Source organism: Telmatherina bonti (genome assembly GCF_933228915.1).
Source record: "Telmatherina bonti genome assembly, chromosome: 21".
Taxonomy (NCBI): Eukaryota; Metazoa; Chordata; class Actinopteri; order Atheriniformes; family Telmatherinidae; genus Telmatherina; species Telmatherina bonti.
Genome location: NC_136630.1, coordinates 30410239 through 30424426, shown reverse-complemented (window position 1 = coordinate 30424426; position 14188 = coordinate 30410239). Strand labels below are relative to the sequence as shown.

General features: G+C 43.8%; 1 protein-coding gene across 1 annotated transcript in view; it reads right to left on the bottom strand.

Annotated features, from left to right (window-relative positions):
• myo15b (myosin XVB) overlaps positions 1 to 14188 on the bottom strand; it is a gene marked incomplete at both ends in the record, with an annotated part of 103976 nt that overhangs the window by 53818 nt on the left and 35970 nt on the right. The window contains 14 exons of the mRNA XM_079260648.1: positions 1599 to 1939; positions 2042 to 2095; positions 2514 to 2546; positions 3959 to 4043; positions 4299 to 4366; positions 5881 to 5990; positions 6057 to 6239; positions 6325 to 6397; positions 6472 to 6641; positions 6827 to 7062; positions 7141 to 7236; positions 11403 to 11527; positions 11821 to 11878; positions 11961 to 12014. Coding sequence (XP_079116774.1) covers positions 1599 to 1939; positions 2042 to 2095; positions 2514 to 2546; positions 3959 to 4043; positions 4299 to 4366; positions 5881 to 5990; positions 6057 to 6239; positions 6325 to 6397; positions 6472 to 6641; positions 6827 to 7062; positions 7141 to 7236; positions 11403 to 11527; positions 11821 to 11878; positions 11961 to 12014 — 1686 coding nt within the window. The remainder of the gene's footprint in view (positions 1 to 1598; positions 1940 to 2041; positions 2096 to 2513; positions 2547 to 3958; positions 4044 to 4298; positions 4367 to 5880; positions 5991 to 6056; positions 6240 to 6324; positions 6398 to 6471; positions 6642 to 6826; positions 7063 to 7140; positions 7237 to 11402; positions 11528 to 11820; positions 11879 to 11960; positions 12015 to 14188) is intronic.

Here is a 14188-nt window from a genome sequence, read left to right as displayed (position 1 = left end):
TTCAGGGACCAGACTGCAGGATGCTGTCCTGATGCGTTCAGGGACCAGACTGCAGGATGCTGTCCTGATGCGTTCAGGGACCAGACTGCAGGATGGGGGTACTGATGCGTTCAGGGACCAGACTGCAGGATGTGAGTCCTGATGCGTTCAGGGACCAGACTGCAGGATGTTGGTCCTGATGCGTTCAGGGACCAGACTGCAGGATGTTGGTTCTGATGCGTTCAGGGACCAGACTGCATGATGGGGGTGCTGATGCGTTCAGGGACCAGACTGCAGGATGTTGGTTCTGATGCGTTCAAAGACCAGACCAAAGACTGCAAGATGGGGGTACTGATGTGTTCAGGGACCAGACTGCAGGATGTTGGTTCTGATGCGTTCAGGGACCAGACTGCAGGATGTTGGTCCTGATGCGTTCAGGGACCAGACTGCAGGATGTTGGTCCTGATGCGTTCAGGGACCAGACTGCAGGATGTTGGTCCTGATGCGTTCAGGGACCAGACTGCAGGATGTTGGTCCTGATGCGTTCAGGGACCAGACTGCAGGATGTTGGTACTGATTCGTTCTTGGACCAGACTGAAAGATGGGGGTATTGACGCGTTCAGGGACCAGACTGCAGGATGTTGGTTCTGATGCGTTCAGGGACCAGACTGCAGGATGTTGGTTCTGATGCGTTCATGGACCAGACTGCAGGATGTTGGTCCTGATGCGTTCAGGGACCAGACTGCAGGATGTTGGTCCTGATGCGTTCAGGGACCAGACTGCAGGATGTTGGTCCTGATGCGTTCAGGGACCAGACTGCAGGATGTTGGTCCTGATGCGTTCAGGGACCAGACTGCAGGATGTGAGTCCTGATGCGTTCAGGGACCAGACTGCAGGATGTGAGTCCTGATGCGTTCACGGACCAGACTGCAGGATGTGAGTCCTGATGCGTTCAGGGACCAGACTGCAGGATGTGAGTCCTGATGCGTTCAGGGACCAGACTGCAGGATGTGAGTCCTGATGCGTTCAGGGACCAGACTGCAGGATGTGAGTCCTGATGCGTTCAGGGACCAGACTGCAGGATGTTGGTCCTGATGCGTTCACGGACCAGACTGCAGGATGTTGGTCCTGATGCGTTCAGGGACCAGACTGCCAGATGTTGGTCCTGATCTTTATGTGATTATTTAAAAGTAATTTTAATAATGCGGAGAATCAGATTTACATGATGTTGTTATTCTGTAACATAACATAGTAACAGTTATGTATGATGTCAACATTTTGCAGTCATTTGTAAAATCTTTTCATAAAAATCTTCTGAATAAGACATAAGAATAAATTAGAAAGATGGTGAGAAGATTTCGGCCCAGTGAGGCCTGAGTTCTTTATTCTTGACAAGAAAACTCAAACCACACAAAGAAAATGTAAAACTGTATAGTCTCCACTGGACCGGACAGAGTTTCTTTCTCCTGCTTTGCTTTGGAAAATAAATAACTAATCAAAAGAGATGGGCAGACATGTGTTAATGAATGAAAAAAACATACCTCTGGTTCTGGTTCTGGTTCTGGTTCAGGCTTCTTCTGTTTGAACGAGCGTTTGGATGTAGGTGCTTTGGACCTGACGGGCGGGGGTGAGGAAGGTGAAGGGGAGGGTGAACGCGAGCGTTCCCTGGAGCGCCGTGCCGACTGGCGCTTCCACTTCCTCTCCTCCTCCTGCTGCTTTCGCTCCAGTTTCTTCTGCTGCTCCTGGGCCTGCTGGTGAGACAGAGTCATGGCCTGCATGGTCATCTGCTGCGCCTGCAGGGAGGAGGGAGAGGTGATGAAGCTCCGGGACGGGAGACAATGCGAGGGGATGGTGAGGGATCTAACCATGAGAAAGGCTTGTTGGTTGATGAGGGCCTGCTGGGTTGCTGCCATCTGCATGGGGTCAGCAACAGCAGGAGGAGCCTGAGGAACCATCATGGCTGTTTGGGGACAAACCAGACAAACATGTACATTTAGAACAACAAGACTGCTTCTAATGTACAACAACAACCTGTAAACTTAGTTAATGATGGGGGGGTTACCTGGCATAGTTGGCATCATGGGAGTTGCCCCGTAACCGGGCATAGCAGGTGCTCCTAAATAACCAGTGAAATGGACACAAACAAAGCAAACACCATGAGAACAGCTGGTCCACTGCCTGAAGAGACTTTCATTTCCTCACAGCTACGTCACGATGCTACAAGCAGCACGTTGTGGGAGCCAGAAACCATGAAAAGTGAAGCTGCGCTACAGAGGAGAGCTGAGACAACCGCTTCTCATTTATCAAAGATGTGGAGGATTATTGATGTTTTCAGTCCTAAACGTGACCTGTCAGTCTGAACAGCGATTAGAGCATCTTGCCTTTTCCCATTTCCTCACTAATCTTCTACGCAGGATTCATAACAATTATGTTCATCACATAAAGAAGGTTCCAGGTGTGAGAAACTTCAGAGAAAAGTTGAGAAAAGGGAGAAAAATTTCAGGTCTTGGTTGCAAACAAACCCATTTACTTACCAACGGGATAACTTGGCATTGTCATGGGAACACCTGCAAAACACAAAGTTTCATTTGGATTATGTTTCTACAAGACAGAAATAAACTTCAACAGTTAGAGGAGAGCAGGGTAGTTGGGTCCAAGGGGCAAGTCGTGCCCCCCTGTTATCTAGAAAACCACTGAAGAAGTTGGTCATGTAAAATCAAAGTAAAATCTTTTATGGTCAAAGTTTTTTATTGATGTGTTTGAACAATTATAGACAGTTTTGAAAACAGTTCAGAGGTTTTAGTGCTTTAGTAGCTACACTATGAGTCCATACAGTTAGCACAATGCGGGCTCAGAGCAGCTGGGGGACGCTTCTTTCAAACACATGAGAGGTAACTGAACTCACTGTATGAAAACTTAAAACTTTTACTTTGGCGAGCCTTCACTCAGGCTTGAATTGGTGGTCTTTCTGTGTGGTGTTTGCATGTTCTCCCCATGTATGTGTGGGTTCTCTCCAGGTACTCCAGCTTCCTCCCATCGTCCAAAGACATGCATGTTAGGCTGACTGGTTACTCTAAATTATCCCTTGCAGTGTGTGTGAGTGTGAATAGTTATGTGTGTTTCTCTGTGTGGCCCTGTAATGGACTGGCAACCTGTCCAGGTGTACCTGCCTCTTGCTCAGTGACTGCTGGGATAGACTCCAGCGATTCCCAGGTTCAGATTATTCCCAGGTTCAGATTATTCCAAGGTTCAGATTATTCCCAGGTTCAGATTATTCCAAGGTTCAGATTATTCCCAGGTTCAGATTATTCCCCAGGTTCAGATTATTCCAAGGTTCAGATTATTCCAAGGTTCAGATTATTCCCAGGTTCAGATTATTCCAAGGTTCAGATTATTCCCAGGTTCAGATTATTCCAAGGTTCAGATTATTCCCAGGTTCAGATTATTCCCCAGGTTCAGATTATTCCCCAGGTTCAGATTATTTCCCAGGTTCAGATTATTCACAGGTTCAGATTATTCCCAGGTTCAGATTATTCACAGGTTCATATTATTCCCAGGGATGCAGAACATTCTAAACTTTTAGTTGGAGGCCTTGCTCTAAAGGAAATTTAGGTAAAAACTGGCACTTGGCCCGCTCTCCCCTTTCCTGTAAGTAATACCACTACAACTGGAAGCATGATGTTCTGAGAAACTCACTGGCTTCTGTTGCTGTCTTAACTCTAAATGTTTACTACTTTAAATATTTTTATTGTGAAACTATTACAGATGTTACTTTATTTGATATAATGATTACAATTATTTAAGAAATAAGAATGAATATGAATCACAGTTTTTCTGGAAATTGAGTTTGTACAAGGATATGAAAATAATTTTACATATAAATGATGAATGCAGATTTCAGAGATGAAAGGTTTGCTCTGACTTTAACAGCAGGTTATGATAGCAGACATTCGTATGTTTGTGGTGTGTGTTTTCCTACCAGCTCCATACATCCCAGGCTGCATCGGCCCAATCCCACCTCCTCCTCTCATCCTGCGGTTTAACACGGCCACTCTCTCCATGTCCTACACACACAAACAATCCTATCACCGACACATGAACATGAAAGACTAACATGTTGGTTACTGGACAGACTGCGCAGACGTTTCAGTGACTCCACACAGCCAGTAACTAGATCCAGACAGCGTTACACAATCCATCTGGGATTGTGTATCAGTATCTGTGAACCTGACCAGGTCAGCCTGCTGCCTGACCAGTACAAGACAACTCAAGCTTTTCTTCAGACACAGGTTGAAAAAAAGGATGAACAGAGGACTCACTGGAGGTCCATTATCCAGCACAGGGTCAAACAAGTCATCAACGTAGGCATCCATCTGTCGACCCCGCCCTGCAGATGGACAGGATGACACATTAGAGGAAAACTGTCCACCACAGTGGAAACAGAAAAACTATCGAAGGCTCTGACTGTTAGCAGCTAGCTAAGGCTCTGACCATAAACAGCTAGCTCAGGCTCTGACTGTTAGCAGCTAGCTGAGGCTCTGACCATTACTAGCTAGCTGAGGCTCTGACCATAAACAGCTAACTAAGGCTCTGACCATAAACAGCTATCTAAGGCTCTGATCATAAACAACTAGCTAAGGCTCTGACCATTAACAGCTAGCTCAGGCTCTGACTGTTAGCAGCAAGCTAAGGCTCTGACTGTTAGCAGCTAGCTAAGGCTCTGACCATTACTAGCTAGCTGAGGCTCTGACCATTAACAGCTAGCTGAGGCTCTGACCATTAACAGCTAGCTCAGGCTCTGACCATAAACAGCTAGCTCAGGCTCTGACTGTTAGCAGCAAGCTAAGGCTCTGACTGTTAGCAGCTAGCTGAGGCTCTGACCATTACTAGCTAGCTGAGGCTCTGACCATTAACAGCTAACTAAGGCTCTGACCATAAACAGCTATCTAAGGCTCTGATCATAAACAACTAGCTAAGGCTCTGACCATTAACAGCTAGCTAAGGCTCTGACCATAAACAGCTAGCTCAGGCTCTGACTGTTAGCAGCTAGCTGAGGCTCTGACCATTACTAGCTAGCTGAGGCTCTGACCATAAACAGCTAACTAAGGCTCTGACCATAAACAGCTATCTAAGGCTCTGATCATAAACAACTAGCTAAGGCTCTGACCATTAACAGCTAGCTCAGGCTCTGACCATAAACAGCTAGCTAAGGCTCTGACCATAAACAGCTATCTAAGGCTCTGATCATAAACAACTAGCTAAGGCTCTGACCATTAACAGCTAGCTCAGGCTCTGACCATAAACAGCTAGCTCAGGCTCTGACTGTTAGCAGCTAGCTAAGGCTCTGACCATAAACAGCTAGCTGAGACTCTGACTGTTAGCAGCTAGCTGAGACTCTGACTGTTATCAGCTCGCTGAGGCTCTGACTGTTAACAGCTAGCTGAGAGTCTGAGTGTTATCAGCTAGCTGAGGCTGTGACTGTTAGCAGCTAGCTGAGACTCTGACTGTTAGCAGCTAGCTGAGACTCTGACTGTTAGCAGCTAGCTGAGGCTCTGACTGTTAGCAGCTAGCTGAGGCTCTGACTGTTAACAGCTAGCTGAGGCTCTGACTGTTAGCCACTAGCTAAGGATTTGGCAGATAAATGACAGATATTCTTCTGATAGCTCCTGCAGAGGTTGATGCTTTTCCAACTGGAAATTATCTGCTGTTGATCATTTTGTTGACAAAGTTCTGGTTGTTTAACTGGGTCTAAAATCCAGTAAATCTAATATTGTTGGAAAGGTTCTTTATTTTCTCTTTTAAATGGAGCCTCATCTGGAGGGAAAAAGTTTGTGTGGGCTGAGCACAGAGTGTGTGTGTATATACAGTATGTTCATGTCTGTTTCAGCAAGTAACTCTTGCCTTCCTGAGGGTAATCTCTTCCCCAGAGGTTTCCATCTAAGGGAGGCAGTCCAGGAGCTTGCATGGGAGGTGCTGGTGGAATAAAGTCATCCAGATCTGCAGCTGGCATCCTGGAGAAGCACAGAAATATTCACACTGACCGTTATATTTTAAAAGTCCTCTTTTCTCTGCTCTACCTGTGTCCCTGCCTACTGAACAGGTAGTCAGAGTTGGTTGAAGAGGGCGTCCCCGGTGGTGGCAGCACTTCTGCTTCAGCTTTAGCCAGAAGATCCATGACAAAGTCTGATCCAGCTAGATCTGACCAGCCTTCTTCGGTGATGAGAGACACTGACCAGCCATGGTTTGACTCTGTGGCACCTCTGTGGGACACCATCAACACACAGATGAGGAGAAATAATAAGTGAAGGTGAATGAACTACTGTTTGTTTAAACTGAGTTGAATACCTGCTGAGAAGAAGCCAAGAAGCTAGTTGCTCTCCTGTGGTCCACGACTCCACCTCCGCTGTCAGTTTCTCATCTGATAGGAAACGTCACACTGGTCAAAACTGGTCCTGTTTTCCACTGAGTTTTGACTTTTCCAGCCAGTCTTACTGTTGAAGGTGTGTACATCCAGCAGCATAGATCCATTCTTCTGGCTGGAGGTCCATTCCAGCTGGGTGGGGGGATAGATGCGGGCAGCGGGGGCTGGCAGCTGCAGGGACGTCAGCAGTTTGTGTTGGCACAGTGAACGGTACTCCCCTGGACCCTGGTCCGATACATACCTGAGAGGGAAATAGAGAGTTTATACTCTGGAGACATCTGCTTACACGCCTTGCACATGCCTGAGACACGGCTTACATGCCAGAAGCGGTCAGCTTTACAAATACAAAATTAGTTTAAAAGAGCCAAACATGTCACGTCCTACTGAGCAACCATCAGCAGCAGCTGGCTGAAGCGTTGGACCTACTTGAGCAGTGGTTTGTCCAACGTTGGGGAGGGCGTGAAGGCACTGAGGCAGCAGGCCAGCAGAAGCCAACCCCTGAGACTGTCCCGCTCCTGCTGTTGATCCCATGTGTGGTAGACCAGCTGGGTCAGGATCTCGTCCCTCAGGGCCGGCTGGTTCTGTCCTTTCTCCACGATGAAGTTACCCAACATCTGCTCCTGCCAGCTGCTGAGCTCGGGCTCACCTGTAAACCGGAGGATCTGTGTCGACAAACAGGGAGGGAACGTCACACAGGTACCAACGGAGGTTGAAGTAAACATGTTCTCATCCAGACATACCAGTTTGTAAACTTCCAGCGCCGTTCTGGCATTTTCAGGCTCCAGAGAGGTGAGAGGCGTCTGGAGGGGGTATCCCTGAGGCTGGCACCATGTGTCCTGAGACAAGAGAACCACAATCTGGACAATTTTCCACCATTTTTACGCTGGAATTGACGTTAATGAAACCAGCTGCTCAGGCCTGGATTCACACAGCAGAAATAAACTGCTTTGCTTTGACGCATCGCTCCTTGCACTCCAGAGGAAACGTGAACATCACAGATTCTCATCCAAGGACCAAGAAGAGAAATGTAAACAACAACACAGGGAAATGACAGATATCAGATTGACCATCAGAACTGCAGCCCAGCTGTCTTCTACTCCCGCAGGATTGAGCTTCCAACCTTCTGTTCCTGTCAAAAACCCTCCAACCTGCCAATCCTGCCAGATCACACATGCACATCATCTCCTAGACTTTATTGGAATCCTTTCCTGAACAAATAAAAGCACCTCTGATAATCCAAAACAATTTTCTGCATCTTTCTGGAAATATTTATCCCTTTTTACAGGTTGTATGTGAGTTTCCATCACCTTTAATCATTTCTTCTCATGTTCTCATCCGATGCAGAATAAACTATTTGCAGGCGGTGCCACCAGATCTGTTTAACAGGCTCTGCATGGTATGAATATATGTGCATACATAGAAATATGTAAGTGTGTATATAGGTATGGCAGATATTAACTATTGCATATTTGCATAACCCGTTTCTGCACAGTGGACACTATTTGCACATAAAACACCAGTTGCTGTGGCATATACAGTTTAATAGTATTTGTATTTAATAATTTTCTTAATCTGTTTTACATTCTTTGTTTATTCTGTAGTAATGCTGTAGTTTATGCTGTCGTAATGCTGTAGTTTATTCTGTAGTTTATGCTGTCGTAATGCTGTAGTATATTCTGTAGTTTATGCTGTCGTAATGCTGTAGTATATTCTGTAGTATTGCTGTAGTTTATTCTGAAGTAATGCTGTAGTTTATGCTGTCGTAATGCTGTAGTTTATGCTGTCGTAATGCTGTAGTATATTCTGTAGTATTGCTGTAGTTTATTCTGAAGTAATGCTGTAGTTTATGCAGTAGTAATGCTGTAGTTTATGCAGTAGTAATGCTGTAGTTTATTCTGTAGTATTGCTGTAGTTTATTCTGTAGTATTGCTGTAGTTTATTCAGTAGTATTGCTGTAGTTTATTTAGGAGTAATGCTGTAGTTTATTCTGTAGCAATGCTCTAGTTTATGCTGTCGTTTATTCTATAGTAATACTGTAGTTTATGCTTTGTAATGCTATCGTTTATTTTGTAGTAATGCCGTAGTTTATTCTGTAGTAATGCTGTAGTATATTCTGTAGTACTGCTGTAGTTTATTCTGTAGTAATGCTGTAGTTTATTCTGTAGCAATGCTGTAGTTTATGCTGTAGTTTATTCTATCGTAATGCTGTAGTTTATGCTGTAGTAATGCTATTGTTTATTCTGTAGTAATGCTGTAGTTTACGCTGTAGTAATGCTGTAGTATATTCTGTAGTATTGCTGTAGTTTATTCTGTAGTATTGCTGTAGTTTATTCTGTTTTAATGCTGTAGTTTATTCTGTAGTAATGCTGTAGTTTATTCTGTAGTAATGTTGTAGTTTATTCTGTAGTAATGCTATAGTTTATTCTGTAGTAATGTTGTAGTTTATTCTGTAGTAATGCTAGTTTATTCTGTAGTAATACCGTAGTTTATTCTGTAGTAATGCTGTAGTTTATTCAGTATTAATGCTGTAGCTTATTCTGTAGTAATGCTGTAGTTTATTCTGTAGTAATGTTGTAGTTTATTCTGTAGTAATGCTATAGTTTATTCTGTAGTAATGTTGTAGTTTATTCTGTAGTAATGCTAGTTTATTCTGTAGTAATGCTGTAGTTTATTCTGTAGTAATGCTGTAGTTTATTCTGTAGTAATGCTGTAGTTTATTCAGTATTAATGCTGTAGCTTATTCTGTAGTAATGCTGTAGTTTATTCTGTAGTAATGTTGTAGTTTATTCTGTAGTAATGCTATAGTTTATTCTGTAGTAATGTTGTAGTTTATTCTGTAGTAATGCTAGTTTATTCTGTAGTAATGCTGTAGTTTATTCTGTAGTTTATTCTGTAGTAATGCTGTAGTTTATTCAGTATTAATGCTGTAGTTTATTCTGTAGTAATGTTGTAGTTTATTCTGTAGTATTGCTGTAGTTTATTCTGTAGTAATGCTGTAGTTTATTCTGTAGTAATGCTGTAGTTTATTCTGTAGTAATGCTGTAGTTTATTCTGTAGTAATGCTGTAGTTTATTTTGTAGTAATGCTGTTGTTTATTCTGTAGTAATGCTGTAGTTTATTCAGTATTAATGCTGTAGTTTATTCTGTAGTAATACTGTAGTTTATTCTGTAGTATTGCTGTAGTTTATTCTGTTTTAATGCTGTAGTTTATTCTGTAGTAATGGTATCATTTATTTTGTAGTAATACCGTAGTTTATTCTGTAGTAATGCTGTAGTTTATTCAGTATTAATGCTGTAGCTTATTCTGTAGTAATGCTGTAGTTTATTCTGTAGTAATGTTGTAGTTTATTCTGTAGTAATGCTATAGTTTATTCTGTAGTAATGTTGTAGTTTATTCTGTAGTAATGCTAGTTTATTCTGTAGTAATGCTGTAGTTTATTCTGTAGTAATGCTGTAGTTTATTCAGTATTAATGCTGTAGTTTATTCTGTAGTAATGTTGTAGTTTATTCTGTAGTATTGCTGTAGTTTATTCTGTAGTAATGCTGTAGTTTATTCTGTAGTAATGCTGTAGTTTATTCTGTAGTAATGCTGTTGTTTATTCTGTAGTATTGCTGTAGTTTATTCTGTAGTAATGCTGTAGTTTATTCTGTAGTAATGCTGTTGTTTATTCTGTAGTATTGCTGTAGTTTATTCTGTAGTAATGCTGTAGTTTATTCTGTAGTAATGCTGTAGTTTATTCTGTAGTAATGCTGTTGTTTATTCTGTAGTAATGCTGTAGTTTATTCTGTAGTATTGCTGTAGTTTATTCTGTAGTAATGCTGTAGTTTATTCTGTAGTAATGCTGTAGTTTATTCTGTAGTAATGCTGTTGTTTATTCTGTAGTAATGCTGTAGTTTATTTTGTAGTAATGCTGTTGTTTATTCTGTAGTAATGCTGTAATTTATTCAGTATTAATGCTGTAGTTTATTCTGTAGTAATACTGTAGTTTATTCTGTAGTAATGCTGTAGTATATTCTGTAGTATTACTGTAGTTTATTCTGTAGTGATGCTGTAGTTTATTGTAGTCTTCTCTTTAGAGCCTGTTTGACCTGCATGTTGCCAGATTTAGGACCTCTTGGTCTCATGTTGGAGAATCAACATGTTAACAAACCTGCAGTGCAGCAGTTATTCTTTCAGGTTAGTGCGTTGAAGTAATAAGTAGGCATAATGTAGTAATAGCTAATCTAGGGCTCTAAAACTTTATCAGAAAGAGAAAGGAAAACAAAAACAACATTAGAACCAGGTGGAAGTTTTCATTTCCTCCACCCATCAGGAGACTTTTCTTCCTTCTTTCCTCCGAAGCTTTCACAACTTTGTTTTATCCGTTTTTAACACACACCTTCTGCCACAGCAAGATAACCGAGATAATAATACCTCAGCTGTGTCCTCACACACACACCTCAGCTGTGTCCTCACACACACACCTCAGCTGTGTCCTCACACACACACACCTCAGCTGTGTCCTCACACACACACCTCAGCTGTGTCCTCACACACACACCTCAGCTGTGTCCTCACACACACACACCTCAGCTGTGTCCTCACACACACACCTCAGCTGTGTCCTCACACACACACCTCAGCTGTGTCCTCACACACACACACCTCAGCTGTGTCCTCACACACACACCTCAGCTGTGTCCTCACCTACGCTGCAGTCCTGAGGGGGACAGTTGTTCTCTGACGGCCTGGATAGATGCAGCGGGCTACGTCAGGGAGGGGGTCTGGCTAAACATGCTAAATTAACGCCGTGCGAATCGGGCTGCCGTACCGGCTCTGATGGTGGAAGCTGGTGATTTTCTGTGGCAACCCCTCTCAGGGGAAAAACCGAAAGGGGAGCAACAAGTCTGGCACCATTTTACATATATCTGGGCCTGGTCCTGGTTCATGTTTAAGAGGGATTACAGGAAGTTTTTCAGGAGGCAGGAAGATCAGGTTGGACTGAATACTGACTTAACTGACCTTTAACACAGCCTTAGCATAGCGGGAGAACGGGTACCGGTCCACATCCTGCGGCAGGGTCAGCTTGTGCTGAGCCTTTACCTGTGGAGGTGAAGCTCTGGTCACCGCCAACGCCGGGTCCCCACCTGGCGGACAGATGCACAAGCATCATCACTTTCACACGCAGATGTTCAGACTATGGTGGGCAGGGCTTGAGAAGAGATGTGAGGGAAACGTCTTCCTCCCTGCCATGGTATCTGACATGGAGGGAGGTCAGGACATAAAGGCAATCCGGACAGTATGAGTGATAAGAAAAAGGTGATTCAGTGGAAATTAAATGTGAGTTATGACTCCAGGAAGTGTTTTTTTTTCAACAGAAGAGTATTTTCACCTGAAAAGTGAACACGTCGTGCTGGATGGAGCGTCTTACGTAACATACCTGTTGCATTGCGGAGTCTGGCGGACAGCTCGGCAGGAATCTCCAACATTCCCACATCCTGCCAGAAGAAGAAGAAAAGACAGCGTGGTGACGTCCATGTCCACAGCAACAGGATCCGTCTGGACTGATCAGTTCCTTACCATCCCCGCAGAGACAGACTTGCTCTTTGTCACTGATCGTACTTTCCTCTCCTCCTGAAATCAGGAAACAATCTCATGTCTGGCAGTCAGAGTAAGCAGAGTCCAGTTTCATCTGAAGCGAAGCATCGCGTTATCATGTTGTTCACCTCTAACTATCTGTTATCGCTCTGGAACACTCCCTTATCTCTCTCACCACGCTTTTCCATCACACCTATTCTTAGACACCTGTCCTATTATATACCTGAGCAGCGGCCACGGCCCTGTTGGCCCTCCCACCTCCTCCTATCCCCTCCCACCCCACAGGCCGCCTGGTTCCAGAGTCCAGAGAACTCTTTTTATGAGCTTCCTTTAGGGTTGCGTCACTGGAAACCATCTCTTATCTGGCTTCAACAGCATGGAAACCAGGGACTGTCCCAAATACAGCCAGGGGTCCAAACTGGTCCTGTAGAGGGTCTGACTGGGAACAAGGGGTCCATACTGGTCCTCCAGAGGGTCTGACTGGGAACAATGGGTCCATACTGGTCCTCCAGAGGGTTTGACTGGGAAGAAGGGGTCCAAATTGGTCCTCCAGAGGGTCTGTCTGGAGGACCAGTGGACCAAACTGACCAGGGAACCAAACTGGTCCTCCAGATGGTCTGATCTGGCCCACTGGTTCCATCCATCCACCATGTTTCCTGTTTAAATGTAAAACACAGCAGCAGAACTTTGTTTCCATCTTTCTGACTTCAGTTTGCATGATGAGGTGAGTCAGTTCATGTGGTAAGAATTGCTAAACACGTGGAAACGTACACGTATGTACATTTAAAATAAAACGCGACTGCGATGATCAGGAGAAATGCGGGATTTTTCACTTCCAGATAACTGGGATTAATCATCTGCTGATTTTATAGATCCATGCTGATCTGGAAGCTGGAATACACTTATAAATGTCTAAATATGTCAAATAAATGAAGCATGTCAATCAAATAAAAATGCAAATAAACCAATAAAAACACAAAAACTAAAATAATTAAATAATTAGATAATTAAGCCTAAATAAAACAGAATTTTCTTCATATATATTTTCTAACAGGATAGATCACCGAACGTAAACATCTTCTTCCGCTGCTCTCTACTAAAACCAGGTGAAAATGGGCCGTTTTCCTTCGTTCTGCATTATGATGCTGTTATTTTACTGGTCCGGTCCACCGCAGACCAGAACCAGCTGAACGTGGAACCCAGACTAAGATGAGCCTGACCCTTCTAGTCTGGACCATGTGTGAGTCGTTTATCCTGCTGGATCAGATCCGTGCATGTCCGCTGATTACACGTGTGTGTGTGTGCGTCCTTTCATGAAGCATCTATTCTTGAATATCATGATTTGCTTCAACAGTCAAATCAAACAGATCGGAAGAAAGACGACGGACTTCGCTGCGCCTGCAGGTTTCAGTGAGAACACTCCAAATCAAACAAGTTAGTCAGAAATCAGAGCCGCTCCGAGGAGCTCTGGCTCACCACGCCTCAAACCACAGTGACTGACAGCAGTCATGGAGAAAAGGTTGCACACAATGAGCCAAAGCAAATATTGATTTGTTCTTTTAACAATGTCAGACAATATTAACAGTACCGAAGGCATTTTCAACTCATTTCAGACTGATATTAATGATCCAAAGAGGAAAATCCCCAGATTGCTTTTCCTCTAATGAAAACAGGAAAACAGCTTCAGATCTGAGATGCCATGGTGTTAAAGGTGTCAGGGGAGGGCCAGGTCTTTCAGCACTTTCAAGTCACTTTTACACAAAATACTCCCATTAAAGTCTGAACCACTTCCAGCAGGATCCATACGAGACTGAAGAGAATAATCCCCCCCCATGGAGGCAGCAGAAACCCAGAGGTGCTCATGGTTTCTTTTCCTCTGATCTACTGATGTCATGTAAATATATCAGAGACAGAAGTCTCAGTGTCTCTGCTGTAGAAAAGAAGGTGGGACGTGACAGCCTGAAATGAACTGCTGGCTGTGTGTTATGTGTGACGTGTCCGGCGGCGGTCCAGGTGAGTGTAAGGAGGCTTTAACAGCTGACACAGGCAGCCTGACAGCCGCTCTGTTCAGAGTCCAGCTCTCGTTAAACACTTGACAGGAGTAACAGAGAGGAAAAGACAACTAAATGGAGAAAAACAAGCATCACAGTTAATCTCATGAAGACCAGATGCATCACGTGACTGTACGCTTCTTTACGCCTTAGTAAACG